Source organism: Cryptococcus neoformans, chromosome 1 (genome assembly GCF_000149385.1).
Source record: "Cryptococcus neoformans var. neoformans B-3501A chromosome 1, whole genome shotgun sequence".
Taxonomy (NCBI): Eukaryota; Fungi; Basidiomycota; class Tremellomycetes; order Tremellales; family Cryptococcaceae; genus Cryptococcus; species Cryptococcus deneoformans.
In genome coordinates, this window is record NC_009177.1 from 980,049 (window position 1) to 1,006,947 (window position 26,899).

A 26,899-nucleotide genomic window follows, 5' to 3' on the forward strand; every position below is an offset into this window, starting at 1 on the left:
CCCATGGTAGTACTCGGGTTGGGATACCTTCGGTTCTTGAGGTCTACTGGAGGGTACTGAGGTGCGTTGTCGGCTGTATTCCCTTTTAACTTCTGGGTATGGTGTTTGCGCTGACAGGTCGCGGCTTGATCTAGGTTCTTCGTCTTCTTCATCCAATTCTTGTTCGTTTTCGCCCTCATTATCTTCGCTATTATCAAACATCTGTCGTTCGACTTTGCTCTCTTCCAACTTATGCATCAACTCTTCCTTCTGTTGCTCAAGTCTTGCGATATGGTTGCGCATCATCTCGAGTTGGGTTTGGGTGTCGTTTGATGTGTTGTCGGCGGTAAATGGATCGGATTGAGGATTGGTGTTGAATGAACCCGCGGGATTGTGGTCGTCATCGAGGGTATGTTCTACTTCCTTGCCTTTTTCGACCTTTTCCACAGCTCGACCACTACGAGTGGATGGACCTGACATGATATAGGATATGGTATACAAAGTGGTGGTATGAGGTTATAGGTGGCTGAGGTTGTTGATGAAGTTGTATAAGGGTATACGTATGTGTCAAAGGTAAAAGGTACTTGAAGTCTATACCAACCAACCACAAGTGTGGAAGATCAATATTTACTGTTACGACTCGTCCCCAACAAGGTCCGGCCTTGGAGACGAGATAGAAAGCCGTAGTTTAACTAAGCAATGAGATATATGTATGATATACCTCTTGACACTTGTCTGTTGGCGTATGGTATAGGGCAGAGGTATATTCGCTTGGGAAGATCAGGCAAGCTTATATACTAGTGGAGTAAGTTTATGTCGAAGGTGGTGCAAGGTAAGACGAGAGTGAGCACTGGGAGCTCGAGGACCTTTCGCAAAGTAACTTATGAAATATTGATCTTTGAGGGGAAGAAGATCAAGATCGAGGACAAAGCTCCCCTTTATATACTTCTACAGAAATCTATTTATATCCTTTGAGGTCCAGCTGGAGGTCCAGCTGGACCTTTTTATCTGAATCGGATCTTGCCTTCCTATTACGTAACTCCCTCCTATGATATCTTATCTCTTCTTCTTTGTGCAGGCTCATGACACATGTCGACACCTGAAGGAAACGCGACTCAAGCATTGCGTCATCGATGACATCCATCATGATCTCATATAGTTCGGCCAGCGTGGCGGAGAGCACCATTTTGCCACGTGCGCGGAGGGCAGCTTTGGTGCGGTGAGTAACCAAGGCATTGACACCATCCAATAGCCGGCAGCTGACATCCACGTCGCTGAGAGGGTCCTCAAAGTCGCGAAGAATACCTTGGTAACTAAGAACAAGGTGAAAGAATGCATCGAACGCTGCGGGAGTGGTGTCCAAACAATGGAGCTGCATGAATTTGTGGCGGAGTTTGTGCTCCCAGCCGCGGGCGAGAATGTGGGACTTCAGGGAGACTTGCCATGCATCCCAGGTCTCCGTGTGTTTGCCATGGAGGTCAAGCCACGTGGTGAAACGGCCGCCCGATTGGGAGATCGACGTATTCGCCACAGAAATCTTCCACGCCTGTTCAGCCGGTCCGGGGCTCCAGTGTAGGAGAGCGTCACGGAAATAGGTCTCCAAAAGTCCATCAAAAAAAAGGGACAGAGATCCGGTGAAGTCCGCCACCGCATTTCGGCAGCAATTTGCCGGTCCTATGCATGAGAATAAAATATCATGCATAGGATAAGGCCGGACAGAGCTCGATGCCGCGTTTCGGCGAAGTCCGAAAGACGTGTTTCGGCATCAAATCTCACCTACCAACATTGACCAATGCATAGGAATAAATCCTACCATATGGTGAGAACGAGTGGTGGTAAGGGCTCTGCATTTACATACTGACAATGTTGCCAATATGCTCACCAAGAGCCTTCCCCAAACCCGCTTCCAACAGCTGCGCAAACACCTGGGTGTCACTCAAAAGGAAATTTGATGGATGCTTGGATGAGGGGGAGTGTTGAAGTGGAGGGTATCCGCCCTATTATGCATCCCTATTCGGCGATAGCCCAGCATGCCTGTCTCTCTCTTTTGTTCTTTGTACCTTTCTATTCTTTTTGTTCTTCAGCATTATTGCCCATATTCCTTATTGTTCTTCGGCACGATGCATGCTCAGAGATCTTGTACTGCCTAATATATATATCAAGATCCCTGCATCATACATCATGCATCATCACTTCTTTTCTTGATCATACAATTGGATTTGCTCTCCTTTACATAACCTCTACCTCTATTGTGCCAACAAAAACCATCAAGTCGCCAAGTGCCCAATTGTCCCCTCGCAACAATCCAATATTACACTCCCTTCAAAAAACTAGATATGCTCTTGTCTGCCAATGTCGAAGAAGGTAGCCAGGAACAAGAGCGTACTACCAAACCGGCCAACACAAACTCCTGCAAATATCTCCAAACTCTTGAAGATAATAACAAAAACAACAAAAACCAACTCACAATCGACTTTCACTTTCACAACAATGTTTATCAAGCTTTAATCGATTCCGGTGCCTCTACAAACTTCATTGACAAAAGATTCATCCAGACCTTTAACCTCAAAACCATGAAAATAGAAGAGTCAATCCCATTATACCTATTCAACACTGCGGGTCAGCGAACTATAATTGAAGAAGAAGCCAACATCCTGGTTAACATCAAGAAACCATTCAGACACACCTTACTTCGACTCCTCATAAGTGACATCGGCTCCTACCCCATCGTCTTAGGTATAACCTGGTTGCAAGAGCACAATCCGTCCATCAGCTGGGAAACACTTTCCATACACTCACCTGTATCACAGATGATGAGTGCCAACTTAGCCATGGTCATCACCAATGACAAACCCCCAAAAGAAAACACTGATGCTGAAATAGTACCTAAAGAATACCATCAATATCTAGATGTATTCGACAAGAAAAGCACTGATACGCTCCCAGAACATAGGTCCTTTGACCATCATATCCCTCTCGAAGAAGGAAAGAACCCACCTTTTGGTCCCATATACAATCTCTCTGAAAAAGAACTTGAAGCTCTCCGTGAATACCTTGATGAGAATCTTAAGAAAGGTTTTATCCGACTGTCCGAATCACCAGCCAGAGCACCCATACTCTTTGTCAAAAAGAAAGACAGATCGCTTAGGATGTGTGTCAATTACCGGGGAATCAACAAGATCACCATCAAGGATCGCTATCCTCTACCATTGATCGCCGAGCTCCTAGATCGACTCAAATCAGCCAAAGTATTCACCAAGATTGACCTGCGAGGAGCCTACAATTTACTTCGCATTAAGGCAGGCAAAGAATGGAAAACAGCTTTCTGTACTCGCTATGGGCATTTCGAATATTTGGTAATGCTGTTTGGCCTCACTGATGCCCCTGCATCCTTCCAACATCTCATGAACCACAATTTCCGCAACATGCTAGACATATTTGTTATTATCTACCTCGATGACATCCTCATCTACAGCCCAGACTTGGAGACTCACCAGTCACACGTCATACAAGTCCTAGATCGCCTCCACCAAACCCATTTATATGCCAAAGCTTCAAAGTGTGAGTTCCATCAAACCTCAGTAGAGTTCCTAGGTTTCGTTGTCAGAGATCAAGGTCTATCAATGGACACCAAGAAAGTGAAGTCTGTCATGGAATGGCTGACACCTCACAATCTCCGTGATACCCAGTCCTTCCTTGGGTTCTGTAACTTCTACCAAAGGTTCATCAAGAACTACTCTAGTATTGCCAAACCTCTTATCGACTTGACAAAGAAGGACTTACCCTTTGTATGGGAAGAACCTCAATGAACATCATTCAAAGCACTCAAAAGGAGCTTCACCTCTGTTGATCTCCTACATCATTACGACCCAACCAAGCAACTCATCCTTGAAACCGATGCCTCCAACTATGCCATCACAGGTATCTTATCACATGAAATTGACGGAGTTCGTTAGCCTAGTTTCTTAATTAGATAGATGACTACATGGTCTTTTTTCGGTCAGACTCTATACCATTATTAATATTCCTTTTTGTAACTTTCTGGTCTTTCTCATCACTATCTAGTACACTGTTCTACGAGACTGTTTGTACGAAGGTGCTAAGTAAAGACCAGTTCAACAGAAATCGACAAGAAACTCGAACCAGTTGCTTTCTTCTCTCACAAAATGTTGCCTGCCAAGTTAAACTATCCTATTCACAACAAAGAAATGTTAGCAACTGTTTTGGCATTCAAACAATGACGACATTACTTCGAAGGTGCCAAAGAAACCATCCGTGTCTACACTGACCACAGAAGCCTGGAGTACTTTATGACTACCAAGCAACTCAATCGATGACAGGTGCGATGGTCTGAATTCCTAGCTGACTTTGACTTCAATATCATCTACTGACCAGGCATACAAGGCACAAAGCCTGATGCACTCACCTGAAGGCACGATTATCATCCACTCGAGAAAGGCTCTAGCCTCACTACTGCGGCCAGTCCTCAGAATTTCCAGACTCTCCTTCACCCTGGCAGTATTTGGGTACTGCCACAACTGGACTTGATTGGTTGGAAATATCTTCGCCCATCAAGTCATTGCTGAAAACCAGTCTAGAAACTGATGAATCAGCAAAACCATTCTTGGACAAAGCCAATCATCCCTCTGAAGCACACCCATATGCTCAAGACGATGAAGGACTCCTCAGATATGGTGAATCGTTCTATGTCCCAGCCACAAATGAGATGTGCACCCTTGTCATGAAAGAATGCCATGATGCACTCACTAGTGGGCATCCTGGATGATGCAAGACTATCCAACTCATCTGGCGCCATTACTGGTGGCCAGGCCTAAAAGGCTTCCTCAATCACTACATTGATTCCTGTGATCTTTGTTGCAGATCTAAGACAAGACATCATCAGCCCTATGGCGAACTCAAGTCTCTACCCATTCCCCCATATCTGTGGTCATCTGTATTGATGGACCTCATTGAACAACTTCCCCCATCACACAGCTACAACACCATTCTTGTGATCATAGACTGACTCACTAAAATGGCTCTCTTTATCCCCACAATGACTTGCCTCACTGCCGACGAACTCACCCAATTATATGTCACCCATGTCTTCTCCAAGCATGGGATTCTGATGACCAGTATCATACCAGATCGTGGATCTGAATTCACATCCCACTTTTGGCAAACATTTACACAACTCCTACACATCGAGTTAGAACTCAGCACAGCTTTTCACCCAGAAACAGACAGACAAACCGAACGAGTGAACCAGGTCTTAGAACAATATCTGTGTCTTTATACCAATTATAAGCAAAAGGAATGAGCACCGCTACTCCCAGTTGCAGAATTCACTTACAACAATACACCCCATTTGTCCACTACCATGAACAAAGGGTACCATCCCAGGGCATCATTTACCCCCAATGACAATGTCCCTATTTTCAGCCCACCTGCCAGAGCCTCCATCACCGACTTGAGCAAGCTCCATGAACACCTCAAGGTCGAAATGTCCAAAGCACAAGAGAGTGCAACACTACAGTTTGATAAGCATTGTGTCCCACTTCCCAAATATACTATCAGCAACAAAGTCTGGCTATCTGCCTGTAATATCAAAATGAAATGACCCACCAAGAAATTAGATCACCACTATTGTTGATCAGTACAAGACAACACACCACCTATAGGAAACCGAGTTCATAGTAACGGTTCAGAGAAATTATTCCATACATTGCGAAAACATTTTTAGTTCATAGACTTAGTTCATAAATTTTTCAAAACTCGAATCAGTTTTTATTATAGATAGATCAAAGGACAGCCAAATTCTTCATGACCAGTTCATAGAAATTTTTTCCGTAGATCCAGCAAATTTTAGTTACAAGTCCACAACAGAACAAGCCACAGACAGCATGATGGAGCGACCGTCTTTGAAGGGGGGGCGACTGTCACAAGCCTGCACAAAGTAGAAGAGATAAGAGATCATAGGAGGGAGTTATGTAATGGAGGAAGGCAAGGTTGTTTCAGATAAGAAGGTCCAGCTGGACCTCTGAGAAAAGAACTGGACTTCCAGCTGGACCTCTGATAGAAGAACTGGACCTTCAGCTGGACCTCGAAGGATATAAATAGATTTCTGTAGAAGTATATAAAGGGGAGCTCTGTCCTCAATCTTGATCTTCTTCCCCTCGAAGATCAATATTTCATAAGTTACTTTGCGAAAGGTCCTTGAGCTCCTAGTGCTCGCTCTTGTCTTACCTTGCACCACCTTTGACATAAACTTACTCCACTAGTATATAAGCTTGCCTGATCTTCCCAAGCAAATATACCTCTGCCCTATACCATACGCCAACAGACAAGTGTCAAGAGGTATATCATACATATATCTCATTGCTTAGTTAAACTATGGCTTTCCATCCCGTCTCCAAGGCCAGGCCTTGTTGGGGACGAGTCGTAACAGCAACCCAGTCAAGACACCCCTCCCAACTGGCTTCAAACCAGTGACAGCAACTGATGAAGAATATGAGTTAGCATGAGAGTGCCCTTTCCCCAAATTGGCCAGCTCCATTCTGTATGCAGCAACTGTGACCTGACCTGACCTTGCCCATGTGGCTGGGGTGCTATCGAGATTCATTAGCAAATGGAATGAGTCACATTGGCATGCTGCGAAACACTGCCTGAGATACATTCAAGGCACTTCAGACCTCTTGTTGACATTTGATGCAAACTCGAGCTAGAGAGTAGCGCTCGGCTATGTAGATGCAGACTGGGGAGGAGATATGGATACAAGGCAATCCACTATGGGATATGTATTCAAAGTACATGGAGGCAGGGTAGCTTGGTAATCAAAAAGGCAAACCACCATGGCTCTATCCACCACAGAAGCAGAATATATGGTGTCTGCCAATGCAACCAAGCAGGCAGTGTGGTTGTGACCCCTGTTGGAAGATGTTGGATTGGGTCTGGGGGGTAAGCCTACTCCAATTGCTTAATGACAATGCTGGGGCAATTGCTCTGTCGAAAAACCCTGTAAACCATGAAAAATCCAAACACATCGATATAAGACACCACTTCATCTGAGAAAAGGTGACAGACAAAAAAACAATCTCACTAGAACATGATGTCCCTTCAGCTGGAAACCTAGCTGACTTGTTGACAAAGGGTCTTCTGATAGAAATCTTTATGAAACTGTGTAATTTATTAGGAATGAAGAAGATGAAGATGGAGAAGTTGGATCAAGGGGGAGTGTTGAAAAAGTGATCCAACTGTGGAGAGTGAGTATGATTAAACGAGGTTAGGGTTCCAAGGCACAGTAGAAAGTTTTTCCATAGACAGTCTATATATGCTTTATTCCTCCTTTCTTCTTCATGCAACATAGAAACTCTACCTGTAATTCCGAGCTATACCTGATTTGTGACAGTCCAATGCATAGGAATAATTCCTACCATGGATGAGAACAATTGATGGTCAGGGCTCTGCCCTTACAAGCTTGGATTTCTCATGAGAACAGCGAAGACAACTTCAATGAAGAGCATTGAGGACACTCACAATATTGTTGTGCAGATCCTTGGCATCCTTTCCCCAGATGATGATGTCATCCATATATGCCTCACAACATTCTCCAGCTAACCCTTGCAATGCTTTGTTAATGCAGCACTGTTGGGCAGCAGGTGCATTCTGGATACCCTGGGGCATTACCATCCATTCCAGCAGACCAAGGGGAGTAGTGATGGCTGTCTTGGGGATATCCTCCTCCTTCATAAGTGTCTGAAAGAAAGTGTCTTTGCAGTCCAGCTTGATGAATATCCTCCCCTTTTGGGCTGCACAGTGTAAGATCAAAAGAATTTGATTCCACGAGTAATCCATGCTGAGTGAAGAAATTCAATCCTAAGGTACCATCATAGGTACCATGCAAGTCCATCGAGACACCATTAACCCTATACATGTGCCCACCCAAGGAAAATGACCTGACAACTGTATCTGTTACCAATGGACCCACCATGCCTCTGGCTAATCGCACCTGCATCTGTACTGTCCCTTTCCTCACCTTCCAGCCCAACCTTTCTGCCAGCCTTGGGTTCACAAAAGTTGTGGATGCCCTCATGTCAAGTAGGAACTTAGGGGAGCAGGCTGGCAAGGGGTCATCAACTTGGACAGAAACTGGGATGGCAAGAAAATGATGAAAAAGGCCATACATAGTATCACTGGTGTCATCATTGGCTGGAGGAACTGTTTGGGCTAATGTCAGGTAGGCTGAGGTGGCATCGCCTGCCATTAGTTCAGTCTCAAGTTGGTTGATCTTGGGAGCCAGAGCACATGTATGAGTAGGGCATTTGGAATGCTGGTGCCCCAACTTGTGACAATCATAACATCTGTTCTCCTTTTAACATCTGTTCTCCTTTTAACATCTGTTCTCCTTTTAACATCTGTTCTCCTTTTAGAAGACTTCGCAGATGTAACAGCCTTCTGGGGAGAGATAGTAGGGCAGGGGATGAGAAGTGTTATGGTAATACAAGATTGGGTGGGGTAACTGCAGGTGATTGAAAGAGCTTGAGGAAGGGGGGGGGGGGGGGTAATCTTGTTATTAGGATGTGCTGAGGAGTGGCAGGCTGCATCCTCATGCTGGATACAATCGACATGGTTGCCAATCACAGTGTGTAAGTGGTCAAGATCATTGGATTGGAAATCATCATTGCTGACCAAACATAGGAAGAGACACTTGGGGCAGGCAGCTCAGTACTAATCAATGATCTGGTGGTCAATGGGGTAAGACATAGTGCTGTGGAGATGACTGCAGTGGAGAATCACCACATTGTCAAATTTTCACCAAGCCTCAGAAGAGATTTCAGTAAGGTAAAGGTGGAAGAGGGTCCAAGACTCATGTAGTTCCCAGTTTGACAGCATAGCTTTAGCCTTGAATGCAGCTGACCAGTCATCCCAGGTTGTCAATTGACCCTTCTCCATATGATGGCCATCTTGTTCCACCCAGCTGGCCATTCCAACACACCCCACTGAATTATTTGCCAGTTCAATGACTGTCCCCTGTTGTCACTCCTCCATGTCCTCATTGTCCACTGGAGTCAGCAGGCCATGAAGGTGAAACACATGCTGTAGATGGCAAAGATGGGTCAATACCTTGTCAGCATCACTGAGGGGACCCAGGAAACAAGGGATGTCAGATGCCTTGGGCAAGGGAATGCCTTGAGGGTGTAGTAGTCTTTGGACACTGATTGTTTCTGTTGTTTACCCAGCAACTCTGCAAGAAGTGCCAAGGTGCATTTGGTTTGTTGGTATGATTAACAAGATGCTCCAGGAGGATGGCTGTGGAAGGCTCCCAGGCATGGTCATCTTTATTGTTAGGTGAGTCCTCCAAGACTGGTTTGGTTTTGGGAGGCATTTTCATATAGGAAGTGTTTGTGGGAAAAGGCTAGTTTTGAAAAAAGTGTAGGCACAGGTAAGTCTGCTGCCACACCTTGGCATCAAATTACACTTACCAACATCATCCAATGCATAGGAATAAATCCTACCATAGATGAGAACAAATTGGTGGTGAGGGCTCTGCCCTTACAAAGGTCCATTGACTGAGGGGAATGATTGTGGACTTTGAAGGGTCTGCCCAGTCAATAGAGATGTTGATGGTAAGGACCAGACAGCCATGTTTGCACTGGACACTATGATTATTGATCTGGTAGCATGATCCATTCAGCTGATGGCAGAGGATAATACTGAAACCAATATTTGTTGGACAAGTCAGCTAGCTTAATAGGGCCCATTGACCGAGGAGAATGATTGCAGGACTGCCCAGTCAATAGAGATGTTGATGGTAAGGACCAGACAGCCATGTTTGCACTGGACACTATGATTATTGATCTGGTAGCATGATTCATTCAGCTGATGGCTGAGAATCTTCCTTAAAATCACATCTTGAAGATATGTTGGCCTCTCCATGTGCACACCATGTTGCTTTTGCTGAGAGTGCAGGACTTATTGGTCCTCCACAAGCTGTTCTACATCATCAAGAAAGAGGAGATACTTCAACTCAGCTTGTGGAGTGTGATGAGGAAAATAAATCTGTGACCAGCTTTCTGTCCTCCCTCAGAGTAGTGCCACACTCAGGGCAACTGCCCAGTACCTTGTCCCATCCATCCTTGTCTATTACATTGACAACCACATTTTGAAATTCCTTGGCAGGGCATTTAGGATGCACCACAATGGAAGAGTTAATGTCCAATTGGCCATAAGACTCTTGAAATTCTTGGAGAGTCAAGATGATGAAAGTTTTGACAGCAAGGTTGAGAATGAAATACATGTTTTCACACTTGTCAGGTGAGAGATTGCAGTCATCAGGTAACCCCCAGTACAACGTTTGCTGATTGTTGGCAATAGCCAGCCCAATAATGATTTGTATGACAGCCTCCACTATGTTGCTGAATTGCTGAGGCAGCCCTACAACAACCATGACAAAGATTGAGAAGACAGCAAGGACGATGGCAACTAGAGGTATACTCCCTGATCTGGTGCGGAAGATGTGCTCACCTCAATACAGGGTTGGGTTGTTGGCATGAGTAAGGGGGCGTCTAGGATTCGGAACTTTGGTAGGCCATTTGTCAAGCTGATGGCCAAGATGATCACACATGCCACCTGCATTTCATCGCCCTCAACACCTGTTTTGAGAAGAGACTCATCCACCATGATGACAGGAAAGTCATTATAGCCTTGCCCATCATCGATATCCATTGGCCCTCTTTCAAGACCGCCTTATGAAGCCTCCTGATCTGTTGGAGGTGGGTATGCATCATCGGGTAAGGATGTGGACTGGCCACCATGGGGAAGTGTCGACGGATCGAGATTTCACCAGGGACAGAATCATCGGAAAGGAGGAGTTCAGATGGAAGCGCGGGCGGCGATGGAAAATGAGGACAAGGGCTGACTGGTGGCGTCGGAGACTCCAAGTTTACGCTATGGTTGAGCCAGGTCGTTTACTGCATCATGCGGACCCTTGAGGGCATAATACAGATCGACAGCGCACACTGGCTTTGAGAGGCTACGACCATAAGTTAACCTATTGTTGGGAACGGCACGGCTTACATCCATCTTCCAAGCACTCACCAAGATCGCTTCTGGTCCTATAGATGCTGCTTCAGTGACATTGTCCGATCTACGATAGGGATTGTCGGACGATCTAGAATGGGATAGAAAACGTTTCAGTCAAGTCCTCAACTGGGAACCCGTGTGCATGACTAGCCCTCACCTGCTGGGATTACTACTCCGAGGCATTTTTACTGAAAAAGACATGTAGGCTAGGTGGAAGGTTTGAGATAGATCACTGATCCGCACGCTTAGTCATCGCCACTTGTCAGCTCCATCATTATTCCATATTTTGTAAGAAATTAAAGCTTACAAGATGCAGTTTGCGCTTGGAGATGAAGATGCTTATGTGGAAGGTTAAAGACAAATGTGGATGAGGGGAAGTATTTACGTAAATTAGCGATGGGAAAGGATTCTCGCTGCTGACAGCGATGACTTGTTTGGTTAGTGTACAGTCCAATGGCCAGCGTGGATGCACAGCGTGCAGCCAGTTGAGTGGCCACGGCGTGAACCAAACAACGGGCAGCCTGCATGCAGCGCCTATTTTGCATGCTACTTTCCACGCTTTTCGAGCCGCGTGCCTTTCTCTATTCGCGTTTGGTGCACGCCTCCTCCGACACCACGCCATGGATGTTCGGCGGTGGTAAACGAAGAAGCGTCGCCTAAAGACCTAGTCGGCCACCCAGTCGGTACAGACACGCGCGTAATATTGACATTGGTAGGAAGCCCGTTACAGTCGTCATTAGCAATACAGTGGCCAACAGTAGTGGTCGTCAAACATATCAGCTAGCCACAACAGCCCCCATTTCACAATGCCCGCGCAACAGCAGGACCCCTTCGACGACCTCCTCGGCTCAGATTCCCCTCCAGCCCCACCAAGGAACGACATATTCCACGAGGGCCGGCATATCGACTTTTTTCACCAAGGCAGTAGCACCGCTCGTGCACCTGCCGCAATTTCCCAAAGAGGTTCATCTCCGGATTCAGTAAACCAAGCAACATATGCTTTGGATCCGTTCTTTGATGAGTGAGTTCGTCTAGCAATTGATAATCGCATATGACGGCGCGGGTGACACAAAATGCCAACCTAGTGATGATGAGTATGGACCCGCTGTATCCAACAGCTATTCTGGATATCTCGCTCCTCATCCGTCCTCTGCCCTTCACAGCTCCCAACCTCTCGGTCGTTCCGATCCCTCCCTTTTAGAATCAAGTATGCCCCTTGCAAACGCGGGCGCCATGCCCGCAGGCTTCTCAGGCCCAATGGACGATAATGACGTCAAAGGCTATCAAGCTTCCTCTTCGACAGCTTATGCCGCCGAGGACCCCTTTAGAGACGATGAAGGTCCATCTGCCTATGCGTTCACCGCTCCAGGTGCGTCAAGCGGATGGACACAGCCGCGGCGCAGTAGATGGCAGATGTTCAGAGATGACTACTTGACGGATGTAGACTGGTCGTTTGGTGTAAACCAGCTGCTAAGAAGGAGAAGCAAGTTCGATGGGGTGCCTCGTGAAATAGCCTTGAACGAACCGGAAGAAAATAGACTGAAGGGATTCGAGAGGAATTCTGTTACTACCGGCAAGTACGGTCCCATCACATTCCTGCCAAAATTCTTGTTGTGTAAGTTTTGTATATCAGTTTTTCGCATATTGATCATTACTTATGAGATCAGCCGAGTTCTCTCGTTCAGCCAATTTGTTCTTTCTGTTCACAGGTATTACTCTCTTTGAAACAAAAATATGCCCATCTGACAAAACTTTCAGCTTGTATTCAGCAAGTTCCCAATGTATCTCCGACAGGTCACTGGACAACTATCGTTCCTCTTGGAGTTGTCATTATCGCAAGCGCTTTTAAGGAGATCAAAGAAGACTTCGTTAGTGAAGTTCGCTTAGCCGGTGAACTCGATCTGACCAGCCACAGAAACGTCATGCGTCTGACCGATCCTTGAACAATAATCTCGCCCAAGTGCTAGTTGATCAACAATTTCAATTAAGGCCGTGGCGTAGACTACGAGTCGGTGACATTGTGCGATTAGAAGCTAACAGCTTTATTCCTGCGGACATAGTCTTGATAAGTAGCAGTGAGCCAGAAGGCTTGTGTTACGTCGAAACTGCGAATCTCGATGGGTCAGTAAATCTCCACACTATTCAACTGTCTTGACTGATTATTTATTGGGCACAGGGAAACAAATCTGAAAATCAAACAAGCTCATCCTTCTACGGCTTCACTTACAAATCCTCACTCCGTATCTTTGCTTCGCGGACACATCCTTTCCGAACCTCCAAATTCATCTTTATATACGTATGATGGTACCTTCCACCTTTCTTCCGCTCATCCTGGATCTGCGCCTACAAAAATTCCCGTTGGTCCAAACCAAATGCTGCTGAGAGGTGCCCAGTTGAGGAATACCGGCTGGGTGTATGGTGTGATAGTCAATGCGGGTCACGAGACGAAGCTCATGCGAAATGCGACGTACGTAACAGAATTTGGCTAGGACGTTGCTGATATTTATGCAGTGAGGCCCCCGTTAAGCGAACGGCTGTTGAGCGTCAGGTTAATAGGCAGATTCTTTACCTTTTCCTTCTTTTAATCGTCCTCTCACTTGTTTCGACCATCGGAAGCAGCATCAGGACGTGGCTATTTGACAAGAACGCCTGGTATTTGCGATTGGGTGATGAAAGCAAGAATAAAGGTATGCTCTCCGTTGAGTGGTCACGTGTTGGTCTGACATGTATCAGCTCGACAGTTCATCGAGGACATCCTGACGTTCATAATTCTGTATAACAACCTTATTCCCATTTCGTCAGTGAACCTTGGCTGTAAAAGTTAGTGTTGGCTGATCATTCACCGCAGCCTCATTATGACAATGGAAGTCGTCAAATTCCAACAAGCATCCCTCATAAACTCCGACCTCGACATGTACTACGCTCCCACCGACACTCCAGCTTTGTGCCGAACATCGTCACTTGTTGAAGAACTCGGACAAATCGCATACATTTTCTCAGACAAGACTGGAACGCTGACCCGGAACGAAATGGAGTTTAGGGAATGTACCATTTTCGGTACGATGTATGCTCAGACGGTGGACGACAATAAGAGAGATCAAGGGCAAAAAACGTTTGATTCTCTAAGACATAGAGCTCAGGAGGACAGTCAGGAAGGACATGTCATACGAGAATTGTGAGCCGTATCCATGCGCTCTTCACTTACTGGAAGCTAACTCCTTTAGCCTATCTTTACTTTCAATTTGCCACACCGTGATTCCGGAGGAGCATGATGGAAAAATGGTGTATCAGGCTTCAAGTCCAGATGAGGCTGCCTTGGTGGCGGGCGCCGAGATGCTTGGCTATCGCTTCCAAGTGAGTCCACTTAGCTAAGATATCCCACAGAAAACAAAACTAATTACAATGTAGACTCGCAAACCCAAGTCTGTATTCATTGATGTCAATGGCGAAACTCAAGAGTGGGAAATTCTCAACGTCTGCGAATTCAACTCTTCTCGAAAGAGAATGTCAACTGTCGTTCGTGGACCTGATGGCACGATCAAGCTGTATACAAAGGGTGCCGACACTGTGATCTTCGAGAGACTGGCGCCGAAACAGGAATTCTCCGAGCCTACACTTGTACACCTTGAAGTAAGTCTGATTTAATCGTGGAAGGGCTGGGTTTTTTACTTATGCACCGGCGCAGGATTACGCTACAGAAGGGCTTCGAACGCTTTGTCTTGCGTATCGCGACATTTCCGAAGAAGAGTACTCGAGCTGGTCTGCATTATACAATAATGCTGCTTCTCAGATGTCGGGGCGAGCAGAAGCTCTTGACAAAGCGGCTGAGGTCATTGAGCAAAACTTGCAACTCTTGGGGGCGACGGCTGTCGAAGATAAATTGCAAGACGGTGTTCCAGACGCTATTCACACCTTACAACAGGCAGGGATCAAGGTGGGTGTTCTGAAATTGCCTAAGGAGACCTGGACTGACTCACTCAGATTTGGGTGTTGACTGGTGACAGACAAGAAACTGCTATCAACATCGGCCTTTCCTGTCGACTCATATCCGAATCTATGAATCTTGTAAGTTCTCATTTGAGATTGATGCGATGTCGAAAATAATTTCTGACAAATTACTGGTAGGTCATTGTGAATACTGAGACTGCGGTCGAAACATCAGAGCTCCTGAATAAACGTTTATTTGCAATCAAAAACCAACGACTAGGTGGAGACACCGAAGAGCTCGCTCTGATTATTGGTACGTAATTGCGAATTCATTGTTCAACGTTTCTAATAATCTGGCAGATGGCAAAAGCTTGACATACGCGCTGGAGAAAGACTGCTCTGATGTTTTCCTGGAGTTGGCAATCATGTGCAAGGTGAGACGAGATTAAATGCCCTGTCGACCCCATGCTAATCATGTTGGAGTAGGCTGTCATTTGTTGTGCGTCCTGTGTCAATAATTTTTGTGTTTTGCGATGACTGACCAGTGACATAGGTCGTGTATCGCCTCTTCAAAAGGCTTTGGTCGTCAAGCTGGTCAAGAGGAGTACAGATGCTCCTTTGCTCGCTATTGGTGATGGAGCCAACGATGTCAGTATGATTCAGGCGGCCCACGTCGGTGTTGGCATATCAGGTGTGGAGGTATGTGATCTGACATAACCTTTTATTGGTAAAACTGAAGATCTCTTCAGGGCTTGCAAGCAGCACGATCTGCCGATATTGCCATCTCGCAGTTCAGATTTCTACGAAAATTGTTATTGGTACATGGTTCATGGAGTTACCAAAGGTTGACCAAGTTGATCCTCTGTGAGTAGATCGTCAATCAACATGGTATGTCTAATTTCAATCAAACGTAGACTCTTTCTACAAGAACATCACTTTCGCCCTAACTCTTTTCTGGGTGAGTATTCGTCCCCTTTGAAGGGTTTCATCGCTGACCTCCTCCACACATTAGTACTCATGGTTCAACGATTATTCTGGTCAGATTGCCTTTGAGGGGTGGTCTATGTCCTATTACAATGTCGTCTTCACCATCTTACCTCCTCTCGTAATTGGTATATTTGATCAATTTGTTTCCGCTCGTATGCTCGATCGCTATCCTCAGCTTTATCATCTTGGCCAGCAAAATTACTTCTTTACACCTATTCGCTTTTTCTATTGGGTCGGCAATGCGTTTTACCACAGTGTTGTAAGTAAAGAATTACACATAACTTTGAGCATTATCTTATACTGCACATTAGCTTCTCTTTGCGTTCTCTGTCCTGGTTTTCTACAACGATTTACTTGCCACAGATGGGAAAAATTCTGGCTTATGGGTTTGGGGCACCACCCTGTATCTGGCGGTGTTGCTAACTGTCTTGGGCAAAGCGGCCCTGATTTCAGAGTATGTCCATCCACGTGAATAAGTTTGAGATCGCTGATTGTAACTGTGTCAGTGTTTGGACCAAATACACTTTGGCCGGTACGTTCGTATGAAGGCTGCCAGCCATTTGCTAACAGATACGATAGCGATTCCCGGATCTTTCATTTTTACCATGATTGCTTTGCCGCTGTATGCTATCATCGCCCCTCTTCTGAACTTCTCACTAGAGTATACTGGCATTGTACCCCGTCTCTGGGCCGATCCTGTCTTCTATTTTGTTTTATTACTTTTCCCCATCATTTGTCTTCTCCGTGACTATGTTTGGAAATAGTGAGTTGAAATTCGACATTTTTCGGATGAGAAACTGATTGATATATAGCTATCGACGCACATACCACCCTGCGTCCTATCATATCGTGCAGGAAATTCAAAAGTTCAGCCTCTCAGACTACCGACCTCGGCAAGAACAGTAAGCATCATCAGCCTTGTAATCTCTGCTGACAAAAATATAGATTTCAAAAGGCTATCAAAAAGGTGCGCGCCACCCAGCGTATGCGACGACAGAGAGGATTTGCCTTTTCACAGACCGAGACCAATAACCAAGATCAAGCACGACTTATCAGGGCATATGACACCAGCGTGGCGAGACCTTCAGGATATTAGATGAATAAGTAGGCATTATTCCATGATGTATATCGTCACAAGGTTGGACCAGTACAAAGACTGTTCATTCCTCTATCAAGACGGTAGGGAGGCTTGGGAGCATGATTGAAATATTAATTCTGGTACGTCGCAAGGCAAACCGTCCTTCTGGAGAATTGATAAGCGCAAGTCCGGGGTGGGGAATAACACCCATGGGCAACTTACGCTGATATCGAATGCCGCCCACGGAATATTTTTACTTGATCCTGACATTGATGCGTAAACATATCTAAACTCATCACCGCTGCCGCCTCTGAATACAACAAGACGCAGCGTTTTGTTGGTAGTCCACCAGTCACCTAAAAAAACATCGTGGTTTACTGATAGCTGTTAAGATTCAGAAATAATAGGGACTTACCGAGTTGGGGCATTAACACTGCACGATCACTCGTTCCAAAACTGGCTGGTTTGTTTTCGGCAGTGAAGAGTTTGGTAGCAAGTTGGTTACAAACTATCACCTAAAAAGTTGTTAATCCTGAAACTATATAACAATGGCGGTTTCAGTCCTACAGCGCATCGACGAAGAGCTGTCGCATGGTTGATGGTTTGTTTACATCTGATCCATCTGTCAATATAATGTTGGGATACGTTGTCACATCCAGACATACAAATCCATGATTTTCCGTCTCGCAGCTAAGTCAAGACCCGGTTGGCGAAAATGGAAACTCAATGTATCGATGACAACCAGGTTGACCTAATGATTCGCAGGGTGAGTGAACGAAGAAGTAATTGAAAGGACACCTATACTTTGGGATGGGATTCTAGCCAGTCACTCAGAGTATATATAAAGGCGATCATTTGAGCTTGTGAAAAGATCCGTACAAGATAGAAACCTTTAAGGAAAGACTTTGTGTCTGAAATTCAAGATATCAGCATCTTGATACTTGCGTTGCGCGTTGATGCCTGAAGCTGACCGGTGTTCCCATGTATGCGCTGTGCAGCCTTGAATAAACGTTCTGATGTCATGGATCCTTCGGTGTCTAGCCAAGCCGGTCAAACGTGCACGAGTAATAATGGAACTGCATACCTATGAGTAGCACTTCTCCCTTTTCACTTTGATCGTCCGCACGAACAGAATTTGTAAGATTACCAGGAGAAAGCCGAGCACTCATTGCAATGGCAAGAGCAAGGGAGCTCTTACCACCCCCAGGCGGCCCTGATATCTCGATTGACATACCAGGAACTATGGATCCCCTTTGGTTGGATTCTTCTCCCCTCGTTGGAAGTGCGTCTGTCGAGCTGCAAAGGTGGCCGATGAGAGCGTCCAAGGAGGAGGAGAACGTCGAAAAATGAGGTAAATCTGATGTTGATAAGAGATCTGCAGCTGTTGTTGACTGTACATGCGCTTGAAAATGTTGAGGGAGGACGGACGGCGGTCCGTCAGGTGGGGCATTTGCTAGCGAGAATTAGATGTCTCTACTCGAACAGGTCGTGCGACATACATAGCCACTGCCTCGTCTGTTGTATCGCATCCTCGGCCTGCAAGACATCTATTCCAAGCTCTAAAAATAAAGTCAGGATTGATCCCATGCTGTTAATAGGGTGTTGTACCTGTGGACAAGTCGTCTGGAGATATCGTAGCGATGTCTTCAATGGTCGTGTAGCCGGCACTGGTTAAGGCTGTTCTCAAGTTGCGTCTGAGGGAACGGATGAGTGGGGTGCGAAAGGGCGGGCGGCACTTACTGGAGGGGGAGCGCGGACAGGGGGGTGGGTGGCCGTGGCATACGGGGACTGTTATGCTGCACCACGAAGGTAGTCGCGTGCGGCCATACATACCGACCCATTTAAAGACGCGACGCGTGCCCTACTGCCACGCCGGATAACGCCGTAAGCGCAGCCACGTGGCGTCGTTCTACACCAGGCCGCGCGAGCGTATCCTCAAGTGGCCCAGTCCACCGCACATACATACATATACTCACATACCTATCATCTTCCTGCCCAACCATCTCCATATCAATTATCTACCATGGTATGTCCTTCCGCGCTGTAATCAGCAACGCTCACCACCCGCAGTCTGTGATGGAGCTCAACGGCGGCTCAGTCGTCGCCATGATCGGCAAAGATTGTGTTGCTATTGCGTCCGACTTACGGCTAGGAAATCAGCAAGTCGGTATCGCTGCCAACTTTGACAAGGTCTTCCCCATCAACGATAAACTCTACTGTGGACTGCCGGGGCTTGCTACAGACGTATACACCTTGTAGGTGCTATCAAGTAACCAGTGATCAGGACAAATGCTTAAACCTGGAACAGACGAGAACATTTGCGATTCCGGGTGAACATGTATCGAATGAAGGAAGAGCGCGAGATCACACCAAAAACATTTACCCACCTTCTTTCAAGCACACTATATGAGAAGAGGTGAGTGCATCCCTGACTGACATTCTTAACACATCAAATCCTGACATGGTGATCATAAGGTTTGGGCCTTTCTTCCTAGAACCTGTTGTCGCTGGTCTCCCCACTCCCACCTCTCTTGAACCTCATCCTAGACCTTACATCTCCACAATGGACACGTACGTTCTTGAACACTTTACAAAAGTCGATATAACTTATATGGATTGATAGCATTGGTTGCATAACTACACCGAAGGACTTCGCTGTTGCTGGCACGGCTGCCGATAAGTTGTACGGTATCGCTGAAGGTCTTTGGGAACCCGACCTTGTATGTTGCTCTTATACCTTTGGTTGCATTGGACACTCCTGATGAAAACGCTTCAATAGGAACCAGAAGATTTGTTTGAGACAATCTCACAGACTCTTCTTAGTGCGGTGGATCGAGATGCGTTGAGTGGTTGGGGTGCTGTCGTCAACATCATGTATGGTCAGGACTTTATATCAGATGTACTTTTCGCTGATTTCGCTATGCTGTAGAACACATGACAAAGTAATTACTCGGACACTCAGAGCGAGAATGGACTGAGGAAGCTTGGTGAAGAGGTACAAGTACAGTAATAGACTGAGAGACGCAAATTATGACATGTATATCTTACTTGTATGGTTGTGCCGATGCACTTGCAGGTTTAGGACTCTGGTGGATGGAGACCTGCGATGATATAGTCGAATATGTGGTCCTTGTATATATGTCGTACAGTGTCGGTCGCTTGAACTAACAAGAAATGCCGGGAGCGGATAAAGACTGGTGACGCAATGAATTATGCGGCGGAAATGGAGAAGAAAGAAAAGCGGAAAAGGCCGCTGCGAGGATTATAATTTGAAAGATGGTTTTTGTTATTGTAAGGCGGACTTTGTTCATATTTTCTTTTTTCCTGTCACTCAAAAAAGTTGGGTAGTCAACGTAGATACCGGGCAAATCTCTCGGTGTCACAGTAACTCATCCACAACAAACGATGCCCCCCCAGCCCGCCCCCGCCAGGCAGAACGGCGTCCCCCAACAGCCCATCCCCCGCCCTCCGGTTCCCCAGCAAGGCATCCCAGCCCACTTCCCCGTCCCCAACCAACCCCCAGCTCAGTATCCCATCATGGCCTATCCTCCCCAATCAGGATTCTACGTAAGCTTCACACTACATTCCACATTCGTATCCTGACTATAACCCCTTACCCTTTTTGCAGGCCGGATACAACCCTTATGAGCAACAGCAGAACTTTGGGATGCCCCCCCAATGGGCTCCCCAGCACCACCCTCAAAACCAGTTTCCGGGCGGCTACAGTGCTCGGCCTGTCTCCCCGCCCTCTGGAACAGCTCCTTTCCAGCCCGCGCAGCAATCCTTCATCCACAACTCTCCCTTCCCCGGCGGCAGTGGGCCTAACGGTCCTCAGACACCCCTTCGGCCTTCCGGTCCTGCCTTGAACGGTCACCAGCAAACTTCTTCAAACGCATCTCAAACATCTGCTCCTTCCACCCCCAACTTCTCTCTCTCTGGTGCCAGTGCTACTTTTACTCCTCGACGATCTGCCGCAATCAAAATTTCAAGACCCGACGGCACGGAGTTCGACCTCAAAAAGGAGGCCTTGAAGGTTTCGTCGACAACTGTGTCCCCTGCACCTACATCTCCCGCCTCTACTCCTCATACTCCTGCGACGCCCAATTCTGAATTGAAAAATGTCAAGGTAGACACTCCCAAGAAGCCTGTGTTTGGATTACCTGTGACAGTCAAGATTGAGAGGCCAGAGGAGAAAGCTGCCAGGCTACTAGAGGAAGCGAAGAGAGAAAAGATCAGGGCCCAAGAGGAAAAGGAAGAAAATGAGAGGAAGGAGAGACTCGAAAAGAAGGCCAAGGAAGAGGAAGAGAAGAAGGCCAAGGACGCTGCTGAAAAGGTAAGCATTCGAAGTCTGGTATATGCTTTTTCCGTCGTGTGACTCACATCCCTGTGCAGGCTGAACAGGCAAATTCCGCCGGCGAGCCCACCAACACAGAAGTCAACGGATCTGTCGAAGAGGTCATCTCCGGCGCTCCTTCCTCAGTGTCTTCTCCTGCCCTTGGCGCTGGCCTTCCTCCTAAGCCTGTGTCTGTTGTCAACGGCGCAAACGCTCTTCCAGCCACCCTCAACCTCGCTTCTGCTTCTCCTCCTGTAGTCAGCGAGCCCTCTAGTGCTTCTGTCTCTGCTCTCAGCTCTGCTCGCCCTATTGAGGACATCCACGCCATCAGTTACCCTGGTTCACTGAAGTCTCCAAACCCCCAGCTTAATGTGTCTGCAGAGCCTCGCAAGTTCCGATACGACCGCGAGTTTTTGATGCAGTTCATGAATATCTGTAAGGACAAGCCCGAGAGTCTTCCTCCTCTTGAGGAGATTGGCCTCGAGGCAGACGGCGGTAGTGGGTTCGGTAGCCGTGGTTCCCGCGGGGGCCGATCCTCTCAGGGACCCTCAAGCCGTACTGGCTCTACAGGTCTTGGTATCGGCGGTGTCAATAGGGCAACAATGGGTTCTTTCAGCATGGGCCAATTTGGTTCTGGTTCTGGTTCTGGTTCTCTACGCAACTCGACTAGTGAACAGCGCTACCGTGCCAGTCTCCCAGGGCGCTCATCGAGCCAAGGTGGTCCCGGCGGTCTCCCTTCGTTATCCGGTCTTCCTTCGATGGGTCTTTCGAGTTCTCGAGGTGGCGAGAGCCGAGGAAGTCAACGCGGTTCCAAGCGTGTTCCCCAATCTTCCCAACCTTCAACTCCCGCCGCTGCTCCGATTCCCATCTCTGAAAATGCCTGGACCCGAAAACGACTTGGTGGTGACTCCGAGGGAACTCCCGCTTACATTGAGCGAAAGGTCAAGGCTTTGCTCAACAAGCTTACTGAGGAAATGTTCGATCCTATTTCCAAGCAGATTCTTGAATGGGCGAACAAATCGGCGAACGAGACTGATGGTTTAACTCTCAAGCTCGTCATCAAGCTTATCTTTGAAAAAGCTACCGATGAGGCGCACTGGTCTTCTATGTACGCAAAGCTCTGTCGATTGTTGCACGACGAGATCAGTAACGATGTTTCCGACACCATCGATGGCCAAGTAATTTCTGGTCGATCCCTTTTCCGACGATATCTTCTCGGTCGATGCCAGGTAGATTTTGAAGCGGGGTGGAAGGCTCGTGAAGACACTGCAGTGGCAGCAGCGGCAAAGAAGGATGAGGATGAAGCGAAGCAAGAGAAGGCTAAGGCGGAGGATGGTGGTGAGGAGAAGGAGGCTGACTTAATGAGCGATGAGTACTACGCGGCTCAGAAAGCTAAGCGACGAGGTCTCGGTTTAATTCAACTGATTGGTGAACTCTTCAAGAGAGAGATTGTTGCCAATCGAGTCATCAGCCAATGTCTATTGAAACTTCTCAGCAATGTCAATGATCCCGACGAGGAGGACATCGAGTCTGCTTGCAAGCTTCTCGCGACCGTCGGTGCCGCATATGATCGAGCGGCCCGTGAGAATCTCAACAAGGCCTTTGACGTGCTTAATCAGATGATGAAGATTGAGTCGCTTCCATCCCGTATTAAATTCATGATTATGGTCAGTATTTGCAATTTATCAGTTGTTCAGATCGATGCTAACATCAAAATCAGGATCTTAACGATCTTAGGAGGGAGGGATGGAAATCTCGAAAGAACCAGAGCGGCGTGATGACTATTGCAGAGATTCACGAACAGAACGCAAAGGAGAAAACCGCCGCCGCCGCTGCTGCTCGAGAATCTCTCTCTCGAGGTGGTTCTCGTTCCGGAAATAGGCGCGACGGTACCCAACCCGGAGAATGGCAATCCGTCTCATCTAATCCCCGGTCTATCAGCCGCCCCACCGACTTTTCAAATATTGGTCGAAACATCAGTTCAAGCAGTGTCACGCCGTCATTCGGTCCTTCAAGCGTTTTCGCGAACCGCAAGGGCAAAGCCGCCACGGCTAGCAATGCTCCTTCACCGACATCCCGCCCCTCCTCAGCTAACATGTTTAGCGCTCTCCACGAGGCCCAGGAGTCAGAGTCTCCCGCCGAAAGGCGTACTAGTACCGACGAAGGGGAGGCCCCCCAGAGAAAGAAGCTCAACCTTGCACCTCGAACAAAGCCTTTGGCATCCGAGGATGACGCTAGGGAGGAAGGAGAGGAGGCTCGGTCTGAGGAGGAAGCTGCCGGTCCTGAGTTGTCCGAAGGCGATATCAAATCAAAGATTGACCTTGACATGAAGGAGTTATGGGGTGACAAAGACCAGGGAGGCTCAAGAAACCCGGCAGATGTGGCAGAGTACTTTAGCTCTTTACCCGAATCACGTCGACCCTTATTGGCCGCCAGGCTGTTGGATGACTTATTTAGGATTTCGAAACTCAAGGATGCCGAGGTGGTTGCAAAGGGTTGGAAGGTTTCTTTGGAACAGCAGGCTGTTTCTTCTGAAGTTCTTAAGCAGGCGTAAGTGCATTTATTCCCTTCATGTGTCAGTTTTGACATCTCTGTGCCGTAGTTTGGAAGCTCGTATGCCTACTTTGGATGACGAAGCAATCGACTTCCCCAATGCCTACGACGCTGTTGCCCTACTCACTCGATCTCTTTCACTCTCTGATGACGACGTCAGTGCTTTGGGAGACAAGATCGAAGTTGATGGTACTCCCCGAGTTACCCCCAAACAAAAACTTGAGAAGGCTCTCGCCAAACTCAATGAGCAAGCATGAAGAAGTTTTTGATACCCGTAGATCATTTATTCATCTTGGTCCAGTGATATATGTATTGTATTGCATAAAGCCCAGTTCAGTGTTACGTAAACTGAATACACATCGTCGCGCGGTTGTGTAGGTGTGGAGGTGGCCAGCGGCACGCAGGTAAGGCGAACTGCCATAAGGGAGATCTTCGTTTCTTCATTTTTCAACAGTCTCGTCACTTTTCAACAGTCCTATTGGAGCGCTCGTGCGGCTCCCGGCCCCCATTACGACGACCATGTTCGCTAGTAACAATGACCCCTCTTCTCCCGATACCAGGTATATCCATCCCCCATCTTGATATAACACTAAACTAACTGGTACTCACATTTCCGCGGACCAGAATGATAGCCTTCCAGACCCTTCTGGACGGCTCCGAGACTGCCTTAGAGAAAAGCGTAGATATAGAGCTTCTCAGGAAACTTTGTGCCACAGGTGAGCCACACATCCTGCGCGCAGCAGCTGACTGGCAGGCATTCCAAGTCATCCGCCGCACCTCCGCCCTTTAGCATACTCTTTGCTGCTTGAACTTCTGCCCCTCGATAAACACCAATGGAAAGGAACAATGAGGGCCCAAAGGCGTCGCTACTACGTAGGTCCCTAACCAATGCTCTAGCTAATCATGTAAGAACCTGATGCAGACATTCATGAGAGAGTTGGAAGCCCAGCCTGTGAGTGGATAGATTTGTTTGTGCTGCCATTGTTAACTGACAATGTGAGCGCAGAATTCATCGAGCTCGGGCACGGATAATATCTTGAATGGGATATCGGGAGACATCAAAAATCTGAAATCTCCTTTCTGGCACCGTCCTGTTTCTTATCGTCCTTCTTCGCCATTACGCCCTGTGAACAGCAAAGTCATACGGAGGAGCGAAGGATCCAACAAAGAACAGGAAATAGAAGAAAGTTTTAGCGACTCGGAAGAAGAATTTGAAGAACCCATTTTAAATAGGAGGGCCGTCTTCGAGCGTCTGGAAGTCTTATCAGCTGCTAGACACGCAACTTCTGTTCAGAAAGGACCCCTCAATAACATTACTGTCCAGTCACCTGTGTCCTCAGTCGAGTCCACAGTATTATCCCCCCAAATAACTCTGTCATTTGACCCCACACCTATGCCTTCTCCATCAGGCATTACCCGGTCACCGAAACTCATCCAGTCAGCCCCGCAACCTATGATCGACGAACAGGCACCATCATCGATCACCCTTCTTTCCCCCAGACCTTTACAATCCACCATAGACAGTCCGGCGGCGCCTGTAAAAGGTGCTCTTTTACACCCAGACAGCAATCGCGAGGCTCTAATCCGGCTGCTATACGTATTCTGCCAATCAAATCCTCAGTGGCGGTATCGTTCGTCGTTTGTTGACATCGGAGCTGCCCTGTATTTGATATACGCGGGAGGAACAAAGTCCGATCTGGATTATGTCGAAGAGCAAACCTTTTGGGCGCTTTCTGCCCTCGCTGGCGACACCAGTGAGCTGTTATCAGATGAAGGCATGGATAGCGCTCTGGATCGGTTTGAGAGGCGCCTCCATTGGGTGAATCCAGCTCTATCAAAAATCCTACGAGATAGAAATGTAGAGCCTGTCCTGTACGCTCAGCGATGGCTTTCGTCCTTCTTCACACTGGACGTACCCCCGACACGAATCCCTCTGCTCTTCGATATCATCGTTTCTGCAAGGTTATCGAGTCCTGAAGAACAACCCAAGGTTGACTTGATAATGGACATAGGAGTTGCTATGGTTTCACTACTCAAAGACGAAATTGTTTATCCAAATCATCTAAAGGTATCTCATGGGATGTGGGATAATGCTGTAGAGGAGGATGAGGACTCTAGCGACGCCATGGTTCGCGTTCTCACATTATTACGCTCATACCCATTGGAAAGAGCGGGAGATCTGCCTGCTGTACTGGAGGAAGCCTCAGATTTACAAGAAACTCGTCTGCTGTCCTTGCAACGGGGGATTGATCCTGATCAGATACCATTGCCACCTAGAAAACCCGTTTCGGTGAAGAATCTACGAGACCAAGCAGCCACAAACTCTAGCTGGGGTAAGGCGGTCGGCTCCTTATGGAGCTCCATCTCCGCTACCTCAATTTCTGCGGTAAAAAGCGCGCCTGCACCATTATCGTCAACGCTAGACAGTAGCTCTGGCCGTTCTCCTGTAACGGACCGTCGGCGGAGCGATAGCGTTACCTCTTCAGTATCTGCTATCCAGGAACGTTTCGCTAGCCTTTCCAAACATTTCTCTCCGACAAGTTCACCTAAACAATCAGAAGACGAGCCTGTAAATCTTCCTCGGCCGCTTCTCCTTTCCGGGTCTACACGATCGGTTAGCCGAAGTTATCGTGGAGACTCGACCCCTTCTTCTTCGCCACGAGCTTCGCCATCTATGGATAAAAGTTTGAGCCCGTCAAATGAGTTTAGATCGCCACCTAACAGGTCCCTGCCTTCAAGGCAATCGCCTGGTGGACTGTACAAGATTGGTAATAATTATAGAAACCGGCACCCTTTGAGGACTGCGCCCACGCTGGCGCAAAGAATACATGCAGGTGCAGATCATCTATGGCGATCAGAGAGCGCGATAGACGAGAAGGAAATGCGGAAGGTAGATGATAATGCTCACGACGATGAAAGCTCTGGGTGGCGTTCTGTATAGCGGATCATACTCTTTTGCT

General features: G+C 47.3%; 5 protein-coding genes across 5 annotated transcripts; 4 read left to right on the forward strand and 1 right to left on the reverse strand.

Moving 5' to 3' along the window:
• Positions 1-11,867: 11,867 nt before the first annotated feature.
• CNBA3510 (hypothetical protein) lies at positions 11,868-17,071 on the forward strand (the record flags this gene model as incomplete). Its single annotated transcript, XM_772789.1, has 25 exons — positions 11,868-12,082; positions 12,147-12,676; positions 12,729-12,770; positions 12,820-12,929; positions 12,971-13,182; positions 13,238-13,528; positions 13,573-13,748; positions 13,795-13,858; positions 13,910-14,236; positions 14,286-14,415; positions 14,470-14,691; positions 14,747-14,995; positions 15,043-15,126; positions 15,187-15,301; positions 15,349-15,422; positions 15,475-15,487; positions 15,542-15,687; positions 15,738-15,852; positions 15,903-15,946; positions 16,001-16,234; positions 16,287-16,429; positions 16,482-16,507; positions 16,555-16,738; positions 16,788-16,877; positions 16,921-17,071. 25 exons carry the CDS (start codon positions 11,868-11,870, stop codon positions 17,069-17,071), a joined length of 3,987 nt encoding a protein of 1,328 aa, XP_777882.1.
• A 75-nt stretch (positions 17,072-17,146) lies between these two features.
• On the reverse strand, positions 17,147-18,834 carry CNBA3520 (hypothetical protein; the record flags this gene model as incomplete). Its single annotated transcript, XM_772790.1, has 11 exons — positions 17,147-17,218; positions 17,276-17,409; positions 17,469-17,568; positions 17,621-17,675; positions 17,719-17,804; positions 17,858-17,964; positions 18,025-18,090; positions 18,138-18,455; positions 18,553-18,612; positions 18,662-18,747; positions 18,794-18,834. 11 exons carry the CDS (start codon positions 18,832-18,834, stop codon positions 17,147-17,149), a joined length of 1,125 nt encoding a protein of 374 aa, XP_777883.1.
• Positions 18,835-19,076: 242 nt separating this feature from the next.
• CNBA3530 (hypothetical protein) lies at positions 19,077-20,063 on the forward strand (the record flags this gene model as incomplete). The annotated part of the gene is made up of 7 exons (XM_772791.1): positions 19,077-19,079; positions 19,124-19,308; positions 19,362-19,469; positions 19,529-19,624; positions 19,677-19,773; positions 19,833-19,927; positions 19,997-20,063. 7 exons carry the CDS (start codon positions 19,077-19,079, stop codon positions 20,061-20,063), a joined length of 651 nt encoding a protein of 216 aa, XP_777884.1.
• A 202-nt stretch (positions 20,064-20,265) lies between these two features.
• On the forward strand, positions 20,266-24,196 carry CNBA3540 (hypothetical protein; the record flags this gene model as incomplete). Its single annotated transcript, XM_772792.1, has 6 exons — positions 20,266-20,344; positions 20,439-20,620; positions 20,682-21,386; positions 21,446-23,053; positions 23,107-23,936; positions 23,989-24,196. The coding sequence occupies 6 exons, from the start codon at positions 20,266-20,268 to the stop codon at positions 24,194-24,196; spliced, it is 3,612 nt and encodes a 1,203-aa protein (XP_777885.1).
• A 262-nt stretch (positions 24,197-24,458) lies between these two features.
• CNBA3550 (hypothetical protein) lies at positions 24,459-26,880 on the forward strand (the record flags this gene model as incomplete). The annotated part of the gene is made up of 5 exons (XM_772793.1): positions 24,459-24,499; positions 24,564-24,655; positions 24,694-24,812; positions 24,850-24,891; positions 24,946-26,880. The coding sequence occupies 5 exons, from the start codon at positions 24,459-24,461 to the stop codon at positions 26,878-26,880; spliced, it is 2,229 nt and encodes a 742-aa protein (XP_777886.1).
• Positions 26,881-26,899: the final 19 nt, after the last annotated feature.